Source organism: Petaurus breviceps, unplaced genomic scaffold, assembly GCF_028583685.1.
Source record: "Petaurus breviceps papuanus isolate PSGF00001 unplaced genomic scaffold, PetGlider_PUasm1.0 151, whole genome shotgun sequence".
Classification (NCBI taxonomy): domain Eukaryota; kingdom Metazoa; phylum Chordata; class Mammalia; order Diprotodontia; family Petauridae; genus Petaurus; species Petaurus breviceps.
Window position 1 is genome coordinate 20,697,818 of NW_027185712.1, and position 16,722 is coordinate 20,714,539.

The 16,722-nt window shown below is 38.6% G+C and overlaps 1 protein-coding gene across 1 annotated transcript in view; it reads right to left on the bottom strand.

Annotated features, from left to right (window-relative positions):
* LPCAT1 (lysophosphatidylcholine acyltransferase 1) overlaps positions 1 to 14,387 on the bottom strand; it is a 156,684-nt gene extending 142,297 nt beyond the window's left edge. The window contains exon 1 of the mRNA XM_069076480.1: positions 13,880 to 14,387. Coding sequence (XP_068932581.1) covers positions 13,880 to 14,044 — 165 coding nt within the window. The 5' untranslated portion in view covers positions 14,045 to 14,387. The remainder of the gene's footprint in view (positions 1 to 13,879) is intronic.
* Positions 14,388 to 16,722: the final 2,335 nt, after the last annotated feature.

Sequence of the window (16,722 nt, forward strand, 5' to 3'; positions counted from 1 at the left end):
CCCCCCCCTCCCCCCCCCCCCCCCCCCCCCCCCCCCCCCCCCACCCCTCCCCGCCCCCCCCCCCCCCCCCCCCCCCCCCGTGAAACGCACGCTGCGCTCCGAGCTGCATCCAATCAGAGCTGCAGCAGTGAGTGCGTCATCCTGTTCTTCCCCAGTGATTTGCTTATTGAATAAAGGTACATTTTTTTGTTCACATTTACCTGTTTTATTAAAATTGCTGTCAATGTTCATTAAAATAAGCCCTCCCCTGAAAATAAGCCCTCTGGTGTTTTTCTGTCCAAAAAAATAATAAGACAGTGTCTTATTATCGGGGAAACACGGTAGGTATGAGATGGGCCATTTCTCAGCTCTCCTTGTCTAAGTCCCTTTCCAACATGCTTTTCTGTAGTACAAAATTTACCATGTATATTTAGGTGTTTTTATCCTTTGAAAATTTTTCATTACCACCAATTTTTTAGCACAAAACCTTTATTTCCTTTCTGCTCCCATTATTTCCTTCCTGCCCATTAGAATATTTTGGCTAACAGTCATTACTAAAGTAGTTCTCAATGCTTGTTCACAGAAACCCAGGACCTATTTTTAAAAAGTAGGGATACTTAAAGATACATTAAGTAGTAAATTTTCTGACCTTCAGAAATTGTCAGAGAAAAAAATTCTGTTCCTAGCTGCGACAACTGTGATTTTAGTGTTTATCCATGTATTGGTGGTAAAATATCTGTCTTTTAAAATGGAAAAAAAATTACATAAGTGCAAGTCAATTTTAAAGTGTTGGTAATGTAAGTAATAAACCAGAGAAGAATAAATGATAAGAAGTAACTGTAAGAGTTTCTAAAAATTGCAAGTATATGCAAGTTTTCTGAAATGGATATTTATCAATTATCATGGTCACATATTTATAGTACTTATAACCTATCATATATTTGGTTGTTGACCTCAGCAAAATTTAGTGGAAACAATTGTCACAATGCTTGAGAAATTTAAGTTTTAATTAAAAGCAGTAGTCAATCACCTTTAATAATAACAATAAAAAGAATAAGCAGTCACTATCTTTATAGATAGCACTTAATGGCAGTATAATACTAAGAAATAAAATTAACTGTCAGAAAAATCAATGTTCATTTATTATATGGTCTTTGATTTGGTGTTTTCTTAATGTACTAATTTGAAATAAAAGGCCATTTCTATTATTTACAGGCCCAAAGTCATATTCTCACATTGGGTATAAGTCCACTCTCCTCAAGTACAACAAAAAACAAAAATAAAATATAATAAAAAGTACAGGAGCAGTTCTCAAACTTTTTAAATCTCAGGACACTTTACATTCTTAAAAATTAAACTCTGATAAAGGTCTCATTTTCAACTGATTCAAATTTATAAAAGTAAAAGTCATCCTCCAATTGATAGATGGTTAAAGAATGTGGTCAGGCCATTTTCTAAGGAAGAGATCTAGGCTGTCAATAGCCATATGAAAAAAATGCTCTGAATCACTAAAAATTAGAAAATGCACATTAAAACAACTTCAGTTCTATTTCAGAGTCTAGATTGGCAAAGATGACAGAACAAAAATAAATGGATATTGAAAGGGCTACAGGAAAACAGATATATTAAAGGCCTCTAGAGTTGTGAGATAGACCAGAAAACAAGTGGGAATTGTACCAAAGTGCATGTCTTTTTACTGAGCTATATCATTATTGGGCTTATAAGCAAAAGAGTTCATAGAAACTAGAAAAAGATTCAACAATTTACCCCTGAACATCTTTTCTTTTTGATCTATAACCTGCTACTCCTGTCCTGGGTTCCCCTTATGATCTATCTTCTCTTTTCATTGAACACTGCTTGAAAAAGTCAGGCAAACATGATTATAAGGTTCACAACAAATTAATGTTATCTAATTTTATCCAGCCTCTCACATGGCAATTCATTCATTCCTCCCTGATGGACTTTTACCAGTTTCTCCCTCCATAGCTCCTGTTCCAAACTTCCTTCTCTCTATAACTTCGATGCCACCACCTCCTCCCTGCTCCTCATCAGAAGGTATCACCACCTACTATACTGAGAAAATAGAGGTCATTTGTTGCAAGATCTTTTTTCACTAATAAAAGTCCCTCACCATTCCCCCATTCTCATGCTTTTCTCTGTTAGTTTCAAAAGAAGATGTGGCCCTTCTTGACAAGGTTATCCTTCTATTTTCCTTCTTGTTCTCAGTCCTAGGGGTCCTCTATGATCTTGCCTCCTCTTCCAGTAGTTCTCTCTTTATCTTATCTTTAATATTTCCATACCCATAGACTCTTATATACCAGTGCAGATCTCTCCCATTTCTAAAACAAACAAAAAACCTCTTGTACATGATCTGGCATTCCCTCAAGCTATCATCCATTTCTCCTTCCCTTCCACAGTCAACCTTCCAGAAAGGTTGTCTACAATTGTTGCCATCATTTCCTCACCTTCCACTTCTTAAACTGCTTTGCAAACTGGCTTATGACCCAACCACTCAACTGAAATGGTTTTTTCTGAGGTTACCAATAATGGCCTTTTTGCAGTTATCATTTTATGCAGTTATCTACCTGACCTCTCTACAGCCTGGCACTGTTGAATGCTCCTTCCTTTTGGATAATTTCTCTTTTTTATTTCCATGACACCCCTCCTGCCTGGTTCTCCTCTTATTTGACCATTCCTCAGTTACTTTTGTTGGATCATCATTTTCTTCTGACTCAGTAAGTGTGAGCATTCCCAAATAATCTGTCCTGGGTTCTCTTCACTTCTCTTCTCTTCTCTACACTCTGTACCTTAGTGATCTGATGAATCCCAATGATATCAATTACCACCTCTTTACAGCTGATTCTAAAGTCTATATTCAGCTCCAATCTCACTCTTAAACTCTCACAGAAGTTAAACTCTCTAGAAGTCTGATAGACACCTCCTGGATATCCTGTAGGCAACTTAAACTCATCATGTCCAAAAGTGCTCCATTTATATTCCTTCCTAAACCTAGTCCTCCTCCAAAGTTCTCCATTTCCTTTGATAGCACTCAGGTTCACAAACTTTGATTCATTCTTAGCTCTCCTTTCTATCCTTCAATCCTCATAACCATTCAGTTGTCAAATCTTGTTGATTCTAACTCTAGAATATCTCTCTCAGAGGTCCCATTATCCCCCCCACTCCCAAACCATCACACAGCTTCTATCCTAGTTCAGATATCCTTACCACTGACTTGAACGATTGCAGTAGCATCCTAATTGAATGCCCCATCTCCAATCACTCTCCCCTCCAGTCTATTCCTCATATAGCCATCATCTTCCTAAAACACAGATCTAACCATGTCACTGTCCTACTAAAATTTTTTCAATGGCTCCCTCTTGTCTTTAGGATAAAATAAAAACTCCTTGGACTGGAATTTAAAGTCTTCCACAATCTGGCTTTCATATTCTTTTGCAGAATCATTTCATATTACTCCCTGTTCACTGCTCCTCATACATATTGTTCCTCCTCCCTCTGCTTTGTACAAATGCCTGGAATTCCCTCCCTCTTCACCTCTGCCTTGGGAGGTACCTCCTCCGACAGCAGGCCTTTTCTTTTTATTATTATTATTATATTTGATTTTTCCCCAATTACATGTTAAAACCATTTTTTGACATTCTTTTTTAAACTTTGAGTTCCAAATTATATCCCTCCCTCCCTCTCTCCTCCCCCCTGCCTGAGATGATAAGCAATGCGATATAGGTTATACACATGCAATCATGTAAAACATTTCCATGTTAATCATTTTATAATCCAAGCATCTGGAACAAAAAGTCATTTTTTGAAAAAACTCCTAGGAAAACTAAAAAACAATATGGCAGAAACTAGATATAAACCAATATCTCATACCATATACCAAGATAAGGTCAAAATGGGTACATGATTTACACATAAAGGGTGATACCATAAGCAAATTAGGAGAACATGTCAGATCCATGGAGAAGGGAAGAATTTAGGACCAAACAAGATATAGATACTAAGCGTTTTCTGATCATCTTTTAATCTGTCCTGAAGATACTTTATCTTCCTTCATATTTACTTACTTATGTAGATTTTGAGGGGTAAGACAGTTACATTTTTTTTATATCCCTGTGTCTTGCACATAGTAAACACTTAATAAATGTTCGTTGAATTTATTTCAAATGAAATTGACCTGTTCCTTCAGAGTTCCTTCAATACACACAAAAAACAGTTGAGTGACCATATGAATGAGTTAATTTAAAAAAAAATCTTTTTCAATATTAAACTATTCCAAATGGTAGAACATGCAAGAAACTTGCAATATTTAAAACCCCAAAATGTCTAATAATTAAACAATTAGGGGAAGGCTATGAAAAATGAAGTATCCATATGCTGATTAAGTTCATAATAACAATAATTTTTTAAAAATTAGGGTCATAGGCTTCGCTGAAAGGTAGTATACTTCTTTATTAATAGCACCATCTCTTAGAATCTGTCTACAGGATCTGTCTCTCAGTATTTGGCTTTTAACAACTTCCTGAATCACCAAACCTACCTCTAGCCTGTAAGTCAATCAATTTTCTAGTAATGGCAAGCAGATTCATTTGGCTCCTTGAAGTATTGACTCCTTCAAGTCAGTTCACAGATCTGCTGCATCTAATTACAAATTCTCCTACCCCAGTTACTGTGTTGGCCTGTGAATGCCCAAATTTTAGAACAAATTTCTCTCTTTTCCTTGTACCCCCTTTCGCCAGACAATGATCACAACAATGAGTTTCTTAGGGCTTGCTTATAAATGGAATGAAGAATATACATACTAAGAAATACCCTAAGCTTGGGTATGGCAGTTACAAATGCATATCTTAGAAGTCCAGTCTATAAAAGATAGGCACCAAAACTTGTCACAGAATCTTAGCAGCATGACGCACTGAAGCCCAGAAAGTTTTAAGTATTTATCCAAAGCCACACAGGAAATCACTAGAGACAGAATTTGAACCCAGATCCTCTGACTCCAAGTTAAGTGATTTGCCTAACTAAATTTGTAGTAAGTATTTTACAGTGAAGGTATGAAACCAAGTCTTCTGATTCAAATCAAGGCCAAATCCAATGCCTGTTTCCTAGGCCTCCCTGGCCTGAGATCCTTTACAGATTAAAAACCAGATGTTCTAGTATCCATTTTCCTTCTTAGCCACTGAAGAGAATGGTGTCTTGCCTCTCAAGACACACCAGCACATTATGGATCTATCTATCTATTCCACCAGTTCTCACATTTGCAGCTCACTCTTAGCTAATCAGGAAACCTCCTATACAACATATTATGACATGATGTTAGCTAACTGATATCCTTCTTCCTTCCTCTAAAAGAGTGAAAAGAAATAGGTGTTTTTTCACATCACCTAAAAAAATCTGAATAATGCAACTTAACACACTATTGACAATAGATTCCTTTTTCTTTATAAGAACATGCTAGGAACTGTTTAAAATTTGGCCATTCTTTATCTGGCTGGCCTAAGACTTAAATTTAGATTTTCTCTAGAAATCTAGCCATTCATCTTGGATTGTTTGCAAACAGGCAAGCCAGATGGTCTTTGGGCAGAAATTCCTAAGTAGAAGCAGCTACAGGCAAATACACAGTCCCCAAACTGATCATCTGGATGATGACAAATTCTCCTAATTTAGTACCTGCCTTCTATCTCCTCTACTTTTAATCCACTCTGAATAATTAAACCAGGTTAATCATTTTGAGAGCCACTTTGCCTAGGTTCTGTTACTCAGCTGTAGTTCAATTCTATGCCATAAACCACTTCAAAATACAAAAAGAGAACTCATCTCACAAAGGTGGTCTAAACAGAAATGTTACCTTTCAAACTTTGCCTAGTGAAACAAGATTAGCTCTCCATTTCTTCCCTTTTATATCCTCCCACTTTATCAAACCCTTTTAATACCAGGGCTTCAACTACCACCTCTATGTGGACAACACCCAAATCTATTTCTCCAGGTAGGGTTGGTCTCCAAAATCTAAACCCACTCCTTCCCCTCCCCCCCAACCTCCCTACCCCAACTCTGTCAGTGGCTGCAGTCCTTTCTCCACAAGGACCAAAATGATATGATAGTCAAGTTACAATTCGTCTGACCCTGGCACCTCAAGTTTAAAATGCCCATAACCAATTTTTCCCCCTCTCCTCCCCTACCTTGCCTACTTCTCCTACCCCCTGAAGTCTTGCTGACTTCACTATTTCTTCCAGCAAGGCCAATCTCACACAATGAAACCTCGGTGTGATCTTTTCATGTTCCTTCTTCATTTAAATCCTATCATTAGCAAGTCACCAACAACATCACTCAACTCAGCACCCCCTTACTAATCTAAATGTTCTTTCAACCAAAATGAGCAAATAGGATCATATTTGCAAAGCACTTAACACAACACGTAGTATACAGCAGGTACTTAATAAATACTTGTTCCCTTCTCTTTGCCACTCACTTAGACTACTGAAATAGCTTCCTGACTAGTCTTCCTGCCTCTGCTCTTTCCCCACTACAATTCACCTTTCATTTTACAGTCAGACTAAACCTTCTTATTGTTCCTTCATTCTTCTTCTTCTTCTTTTTTGCTTTTTGGAGGCAAATGGGGTTAAGCAACTTGCTCAAGGTCACATGGCTAGTAAGTGTTAAGTGTCTGAGGCCATATTTGAACTCAGGTCCTCCTGACTCCAGGGACAGTACTCTATTCACTGCACCACCTAGCCACCCCTCCTGTTATTCTTCTGAGACTGGATTTGAACTCTGGTCTTTGTATTCCAAGTCTAAAACATCTATTGCACCCCCTAGACTTACCTAAGCCAATGACTACATTGGAATAATTCAGCATTTTCCAAGGACCTTAATTCCAAAAATAGAAAAGAGATGGCTGCAAGCAGTATTAATAAGAGGAATAGAGCTGTACAATATGATTAATTTCCCCATGTTATAGTGGATTAAAATAAGGTCTGAAATGGGCTCTTTCCACTTGTTCATGTCCTCTCCTCCCAAGATTTAAGAGGCAGGTAAAATAGTGACATCAATTACTACATCAGATTGAACAAGCAGGAGAATTTGAAAAGACAAGAAATTCCATTGTTTTAAGGAAAGCAGAGTAAGTGAAAAGATGACTGACCTGTAAATCTCTATTCCTCCACACTTGATAAAGCTTCTGTATAATCCTAACTATAATCCTAATTTGCTATGTGAATTGAGCAAGACAACTTTTCTGGAATTTTTTCATCATTATACTGAAATGATGAGATCTGATGACCTCTAAATTTCCTTTCAGTTTCAAATCACAAATTCTAAGAGATTTGGTATGAGACTGAGATTAGGATTGGATTGAGAGGAAGGGAAGAATTGGTTATTAGTCACAAAATGATTGGGCACCTCGTGAGTTATTTATGAGTCGAGAACTCAGAACTAAAGCCCAGGAAGTGAACAGTGAGACACTTCAGAGTGGAGAGCAGAAAAAATCTGAACATTATAGTTACTTGGAAATTAAATTCAGAGAGGATTTTAAAATCACTTTATATGCAAAGTTGAAGCAGCTTAGTAAGTCAGAAGCAGAGGAAAAGTTTGAGACCACTAAAGTACACAGACTGGTCTTCAACTTCTCTGATGAATTAGAGATGTACCATGGAATTTTATTAGAAATTAAAACTATTCAAATTTATGATTTAGACAATTGTTAATAGAGTTGTAACATAGGATACAAGAGGTTTATAATAGCTATTATTTCAAACAAAAAATGTCTGTGATAGGGGTGGCCAGGTAGCACAGCGAGTAAGAGCACCGGCTCCAGTGTCTGGATGACCTGGGGATCAAATCTGGGCTCCAACACTGGGCACCCACCAGGAAATACCTCGCCGTGTAACCTTGAGCAAGTTACTTAACCCCGATTGCTTAAAAAAAAATGTCTGTGACTATATCTAACTTAGGACAAAGTGTAAGAGCACATCAAGGGACCATCTTTATAGACACTGATTTTTAACATCATTAGTCTACTAATCAGAACTTAGAAGACAAAAAAAATTTAATTACTCACTTTGGGAATATGGGTTTTAAAATATCTATTCCTTAAATAGTCCTAAGGTGGAAAGAGGTAGTGGAAAGATGAATATGAAATATATTTTTAAGTAAACTTGTAAAGTTTAAAGTAAAAAAAAATATTTAAGCCCCCTGTTCTACCATATATGAGTTAATCAACCATAGCCAAGACACTTCCTTTCTCTGAGCCTCAATTTCCTTATCTGTAAAATGAAGTAGTCCCAGCTTGAAAGCCTGAGACATACTATTAAAAGTAAACTTACAGTTCTGAATGGCCCTACCTAAACAGAAATATATTTCTTTAGATCTTAAATTTCTGGGTTCAGTCATTTAACACTGAAGTATGTGAAATATTAACTTCCTTCTCATGAGGTTGGCTAAAGGGGGGGGGGGGACTAGAACTAGTGAGTAAAGATTACAGAATCTCCTTCCTTTAATTGAAAAAAAAAGATAGCACTCTAAAGAAGGAGGTAAACTAGCTAACCGTTACCTAATTCACTCTGCTTTATTCTATGATCTGCCCCCTCCTTTTATCTATCTTCCTTTTAATTTTTTGCTCTTTTCTATCTTTTTTTATTCTAATTAGGAAAAATTTTAAATTTGTCATGATTCTTTGGTGGGGGGGGGAGATGGAGCATTCCTTTTGCTGGAGAGCAATGATCTACAAACTGAAGGAAATTCATTTTATTTCCTCTATCACCTTCTTTACCTTTCCAAAAAGTTTCTTTATTTACATGCATGTGTGCTGAACAAGATGTAGTTCATTCTGTGCATACCACAAAGGGACTAAGGTGGTATTAATTACCTTTAAGGGAGTTGAGTGGTACAGTGGATAGAGGGCAAGGCCTGGAGTCAGGAAGATTCATCTTCCTGAGTTCAAATCCAGCCTCAGACACTTACTAGCTGTATGACCCTGGGCAAGTCATTTAACCCTGTTTGCCTCAGTTTCCTCATCTATAAAATGAGCTGGAGAAGGAAACAGCAAACCACTTCAGTATCTTTGCCAAGAAAACCTCAAATGGGGTCATGAAGAGTTGGGCCTGACTGAAAAATACCTGAACAACAACACCTTTAGTCCAGGCAGGATGAAATTAAATAAGCATACCTTCATAAGGAAGTCATGTATGTGTATGGGCACACACACCCTCTCCCATGGAATGAAAGAGTATTTTCGTAGGTAAATAAAGACAAAGATAACTAATGCCTAATCATTCCTCTACAATTAAGAATTCGAAAACCTATAGAAATTTCTATTTGAAAACTGTATCTAATTTTTATTTATATAAGTTACTTTGAATATATTTAAATACTGTCATCTTAAATTCAATCTAATTCAAGTTTTTAAAACATACAAGGAGCCTGAATTTATAAAACTAATAAATAAGAGAATGACTTTTTGTAAGGACAGGTTTGCTTTAAGTACATGCAACTCCCTTTGTGATTGTGATTTCAGAATAATTCACATTATAACAATTTCACTTAAATATACTCTTTCAGTTACACATTTATTACATAAAGTGAAGTGTACCTATAGTAATTTTGCCTCAAATATCATTTAAAACATAAGAATACATACATCTCTATAAAAGTATGTACCAGGCTTAAATTCAAGTTATATGATTGAGAGCTGATGCATACTTAAAAAAAAATCCCACCCTAATATGAGGTACAATTATATGATAATACCTAACTAAACAGAAACCCTAAAAAAGGTAACTAAAAGACCAAAGATGCTGAATTAATTGTTCTCTACAGAAAAATCAATTACTATACTCCAAACCCTAGAGAGTAGTTATGCAACCTATTCCAACCCCACTGCATTTATAATATTGCGCTATGTGAGATATGACTACAAGTGCAGTATCTCCTTTAGTTTGTAGGGCAGAACAGTTGTCTTTATCCGATATCATCATCAATAATCCTCTCTATGGATTAGAGTAAACTATATCTGTGGGAGGAGGGGAGCCAAGAAACTGGTGATGTCAGCAAACTCTCCTAGAGGTAAAATATTTTATCTCCAGCAAGAGATGAATGTTATCTTTTTAGGTACTCAGCTCTCAAAGAACTATAGGTAGAATATTTTTACTTCTGGGAAAATATACTTAAATCTTTTAATGTTAAATGTCTTCTGAGAAGCAAGGAACAAGAGAATGAAGATTCCTCAATAGAAAATGTGGAGAAAAATATGATATAGTCAATTTAAATAGAGTTTTTTTAATGCCAAACCACTGATAACACTGGCACGCTACAAAATCACACAAATACACCAACTATATAAAATTCAGAGACTAACATTTTATTGTGAAATTTTAATTGAAATCACCAGAATTCAGTTTCATTCCTACATCCATATTCTTTCTTTGGTAAGGAAAAAAAGACCTATGCTTTAAGTCAAAAAGACCTTTTCAATAATTTATTTCAAATATTACAAATGGTTTTGATAGCTCTTTTGAACTATCTTTGGTGTTCTGTTTCTAGTCCAAAGAAAAGCTCCAACTCCTTGCTAAATCTGTATTTAAAGAACAGATGGGCAAGTCTGAGGAAGGAAATAGCCCCTGCACACTAACATCCACAGCTAAATCAATGGTCCTATTTACTAGAGTACCCACAGAGAGAGAAAGCATTTGGGTGGTTGAAAGTTCCTCAATGCATGTAGTGATGGACCCAGCTAATGTCAGTTAGTTTTGCTGAACTGTTCCCCCAAAAGTTTCTTTTTTCACAATTTCAAGGTTTATCTCACTGAGTAGGGTTGGGGTAATATTCAAATAATAAAGGTGATGTAAAACCAAAAAATAGCAATATAATTTTGTAAAAGGATAATAAGTTCTGAAAGAATAGTAAAGAAAACTCTTATTTCATATCACATGTATGAACTTTATAGGACAAGGTCACTAGGGAGTGAACCTGTGATTTCATTGGCACTAGTAACTCTCAGGTAAGGAAACATCAGGTCAGCATCTACCTTCTCAGTCACTTAGTTTTTGACAGCTTCCTAGAACACCTGAAAAGTTAAATGACTCACCCAAGGAGACACAGCTAAATATGTTGGAGGTGGGACTTCAACCCAGGTCTTCCTAGCTTTAAAATCAAACTCCTTCACTGTTTACTATCATTCTGCTTCACAAATGTTTAGCTGCAGTTCCCAGTTACATAAGATTTTACACATTTACAAACCAATTTCCTCAAAACAATCTTGTAGGGTATTTTGCTGATGAGAATACCTGAAGGGGGAGTCACTTTGCAGAGGGCTAAAATGCTGCAACATAGGAGATTTAGTATTGGAACCCAACTCTTCTGACTTAGAGGTCAATATTCCTCCCAATGCAGTAAACTGCTCTAGGAAATGGAAAGTATTTTTCTGCTACGGTGATCAAGAAGATATAAAGCATGGAAACACTGTACTGTGACATGAATTATCTGAAGCTTTAGCTAACATTTAAGAAATAATTACTTTGCTGTAATGATATTACATTGGTTTGACTTTATCTAATGGCTCCAGCTAGAAGTGAGCCCTTTTCTCCTGGAATTTCTCATCACTGATTCCACTTCTATACTTAATCTTATTCTAATTTATATCATGGTTATTTATGTACATATCTTATCCTACCCACAATCAGACTGTAAACTTTTTGAGGGCAAAGACTGTCATTCCTCCCTCTTAATACTTGTCTAATTGAATTATTAGTACCGTAGCAAGGAAGTCCAGAGCAGACCGATACCGAGTAATATATCTGTTAGGAAAAAGCATCTACTATCACAAAACCTGGACTATCTCCCAACTTTCCAATTGAATAACCAACTTCTCTGGATTTCAGTTACACAATCTATCATTGGAAATTACAATGGTTCTTCCAATGTTTACAGTAGGAGGAAGCAGCAATCTGAATCTTTTACTGATTTTGCTTCTGCTCTCTCCTTTTTTAGGACAGTGAAAATGTATTAATTTTCCTACATTTTCCCCAACCAATGCACACATTGGAGAGAACTCGTGTATGTGTGGTGGAGGGAGGGAAGAGCAGAAATACTATTCTGATTTCGGTTCTCTTCTCCTTAACCTCACTCCCCAAGGAACTTCATGAAGCAGGGTGATCTTCACAGAAGAAAGGTGCTGCATTAATTTCCACTTTAATGCAAACTTAATCAACTTTTAAAAAAATCCACATGTCCTTGTAAAATCTCAATTACAAAACTTTACTGAATTTCTGAACTTTGTTATCTAAAATATTATATTACATTTTTTAAAAGCCCTTTATAATAATCTAACAAAAATCATGAACTCAAAACAGCCTTGGAAAAAGCCAATCATTTGTAGTTGTCTTCTTTCTCCATATCAAGTTCTTAAGAGTTGGAAATGTCTTTCCCACAAAGCTGAGTTCTGTTGGTGCCTTCTAAAGTTCTTTCATCTTTAAAACTATATGTTTTGTCCACTCAAAAGGAAGGCCTTTTTCTGAGCCACCTCAAAGAAATTCAAATACAAAGCTTGTAATCTGATACTACCAGAATGCCAAATTTGAAAATTCAATATATTCTATCCCTTAAAATTTTTTTAAAAAAGGAAAGAAACATGAATGATAACCATTATCTGAATGGTAACAATGAATGCTAACAAAGGTTTGAATCTGCTAATTGAAATAAAATATTAAATAGTTAACATTTTGGGAGAGGGGATCCTGGGAGAAATTTCATTGATGTAAAAAGTAGAAGATATAAATAAAAATTATTTTAAAAAGGTAACTTTGCATTACTTCTTAAAGGTACACATATTTATCTTCCTCATTAAAGAGTGAAATGAATCATTACACAAAAAATACACTAGAAATTTTTCAAAACTTCACTTATTGAAAATCTAAACGATGTAAAAATGATTCTGACTTCAGTCAAAACTATTAGGTTATCCATTATCAGAAAATGAAGACACTAAAACATCATTTTCTAAGTAGAGGGTGAAAAATTCAAATTACATGTGCTTATTTTCAGGAAATACCAAATATACTTCACATTACAGTAAAGGATTGTAGTCTGATTGCCTTTTTTTAATGTCTTCAATCAATACTCAAACTATCTAAAAATTCTGTTTTCCGAACCCAATATACCTAAAACACTCCAAGCATTTGTCCTTACACGAAAAGGGCTCTACTAAGAAACCTGTTCCACAGCACCCTCATTACTCTTGTAGTAAAAACCTTAATAACAAGTTATTTCTTTTTCCTTTCTACTAATGACACAGACAATTACATTTGAAAACACATGAAGACATAGATCCAACCTAGGCTTGGAAGCAAGGGTCTGGAAAACAGTGAAGACACTAGTCACTAAGTACAGAGGGCGTTCACCTACGGTGGGAGGAAGCAAAAAAGTCAGCCACATGGGGACATATTTTGAAGTGAGGTCTAAAGACATCCTTAAGAAAAGGGGGGCCCGGAGGTATGCAGGTTTCTTCTATGTATACTTTCCTTCTACGGCCAGAAGAGGGGATATATACCCTGGTGGCAAAGATGACAGGAAAGGGGGGAGTTCGAGGAAGGGGAAACGAAGGGATCCTTTCTAGAAGCCACAGAGTTAACACCTTCCAATCACTACCCCCTCAGCGAAGAGAAGAGTAAGGGGGTGGGGGGAAGAGCTTCCGCTGCCATGGAGAAGGGAGAGAAGCCAACAGCACCTCCTCAATGGAGCAGGGATGAAAGGAGGGAGAGAGGGCGGGAGAAAAGGCATGGGAGGGAGGGAGATGCCGCCGAAGGGAGAGCAGTGATGGGGCTGAGGGAAACCCTTACCAGACGAAGATGTAAAGGGAGAGGAAGAGAGGGGAGGGTGGCCACGGCTGGGTACCTACCTGGACTTTCTGCAACGGGGTGAAGCGCAGGTCGTGCACGAAGGGGTTCTTCCCAGGAGGGGCCAGCCCTTGTTTCTCACCGCCCCCCGCCACCGCCACCGCCCCAGGGGAGGAGGAGGAGGAGAGGGTGGAAGAAGGAGACCTGCATCTCTGGACCAGCCTCATCGCAGCCCGTCCCCCCTCCGGCGGCAGCAGCGGCCGCCGCCCCCGGGGGTCCCCCGGTTCCCGCCGGGCAGTGGGAGGGGGGAGGAAGACACAGAGGGGAGAAGACCCAAAGGCGGTTCCCGATGGGGCTAGGAGGGGAAGGGAGCAGAGCGTGTGCCAGGCAGGGAAGCGGGAAGGAGACACGGAGGAGGCGGAAGAGGAGGAAGAGGAAGAGGAGGAGGATGCCCCGGGCGGCAGTGGCGGCGGCGGCTGCTGCTTCTCCCGCAGAGCGCCGAGCAGCACCAGCTCCTGCCTCCTCCTCCTCCTCCCGAGCCCGAGTTGAGCTGAGCCCGGCGCACGCGCCGTGAGGGGGAAGTGCCTGCGTGACGTGTAAGGGAGGGAGATGGGAGGAAAGGGGGTGAGTGCTCTGTGTGTGTGTATGTATGGTGTGTGTGTGTGTGTGAGTGTGTGCGTGTGCGCGCTCGCAAGCAACGTGTGCGTCTGTGTCTGTGTTGGGGGGATGGTTGTGATGAAGTGAGAAGGAGGTCTCTCATCGTCGTTTCCCACACCTCCAGGCACAGCTGCAACTGCCACCAGCTCTTTTAGACACTTAACTCACCTCCTGGTTTGCAGGAGGGGGCTGGGGAGCTCTGGGCCACGCGCTTCTGCAAAACTTAAGCAGGAAGGACTGGGTTCTGTTGCTCTTGTTGTGGGACAGGCCGGGGTGGGGGTGGGGGAGTGTGGAATTGGAAAGAAGAAAACTGATCTCCCTCATCCCCGTGGTAGGGGTGCTGTGGTCAAGTTATCTTTGGGTTATCATTTTATTGGATGGGGGATGGAGCGGGGAGGGGGGGGGGCTGACATTCCAGAGCTAGGATGTTGCGTGGCTTCCTGGCTGTGTGTGGTGCTGGGCTTGGGAGCGGGAGCAGAGAGATGGAAGGGGACTGACAAAAGAGGCAGCGGTCTCACAGCTGCTCCCCAGCAAAAGGAGATGAGGTCTCTAATTCTAAATGGAATGTGGAACAGGAGGAAGCCAGTACTTGTCATTCTTTTTAAAACCAAGCCGTCACTATTTGGCGATCCCCAAACCGTAGAGGGCGAAAAGTTAAATGGAGCACACGTGTGTAAACCACAGTTGACTAATTCAATATAGTTCACAGAACAGTTATTGGATGCCTGTGTGCTAGATACTAAGGGAGATATACAAATAAATTAGACAAAACCAAGCCCTGGAATAAGTTTATTTATTTTTTTCTTTTTCTTTATGTATTTTTAACGGCCTGGAAGGCACTAAGCTGTGTTATCATCATCAGATACATAAATTCATCTTGTTTGCTAAGAAATCCTATGTATGCCACCTAAATTGTATAAAAATCAGACTCCTGTATACCCATAACCCTGTATCTCCTTCTCAAGTGCATTTCTTTCTTGAAAAAGTGCTTTACTTCTGGAGTCAAAGGACCTGGGTTCGAATTCTACCCCTTACTAAACCTATATTAGATAAGTCATTTAATTCTCATAGTTCTCAGTTGCTTACTATGCAAACCAAAGGGTTTGGCCTTGATGGCCTCGGGGATTTCTTGCAGCTCTAAATGTATGTCTTTAATCCTATGATCCTAAATGACTCATTTCTTTTGTGAGGGTGAGACCAAAACTTCATTTTTTTCAGACTTTTCAGGTGATACATGAATGTATGCATACATAGATCCATATATGCATACAAATATATGTGCCCAAACTGATTATATATGTTGTATATATGTGTGCATATAATCCTTTAAGTTCATGTAGTGTTAAGATTCAATTGGCTTAGGGGTGGCCAGGTGGCCGCAGAGAGTAAGAGCACCAGCCCCAGAGTCGGGATGATCATGGAGTCCAGGCTCTGATACTTAGCACCACACCCAGAAATAACTGGCCATATAACCTTGAGCAAGTTACTTAACCCCAATTGCTTAAAAAAAAAATTCAACGGCTTAACCCTGCACAAACTTTTGGACCACCCTATATACATGAAAGGGGAGAGACAATGACTTTGCCTAGTTTTGTCTCTGTGCCTCTTTTGAGGTGAGGGGCACCGCAACAACTCATCTACATGAGAGAGAAGTGGTTTGGGAGTCAAGTAAATGGGGGATCCTAGACCCAAGAACATTCTGGAAGTCTCCAGATGATTAAGAATGCAGCTGAGTATTATTAAAATTGGGAGCCATGAACTCTCTAACAGAGAAACCTAAGCCCATGGACCAGGAATTTGGTCCAAAGAAAAGATTAAACTTGAGAATAAAAGCTAGCTGGAAAGATTCTCTTCAGTGTTTGATTAATCTTGGTAATTGGAAAAAAAAAACTGTTGTAGATGAAGGTCTTCTAGCCTATAGTCTGCTTGAATAGATCAGATTGGGCTGGTACCTCAGGTTTGAGGTTGGAATAAAATTCCATCTAATGGAAGCTAAAAAGAAGTTTACTTAACAGTAACAGGAAATCCAAAGTTCAGAAAGGGTGTTCAATCCAGGCTACAGCATTGATTCAATTGATTTCTCTGCCTTTGTGTTACCCATGACAGGCTGCTGGCCAACTCTCAGAGATGCCTTGGAACTCATATTTGGGTTTGGGTTTTTTTTTTCTTTTGTACCTATATTATTAGGACCCTGGGTCAATCAACTCTGAAAGACAATTTCAATGCTTTTTGAGGAAAAGAATTATTC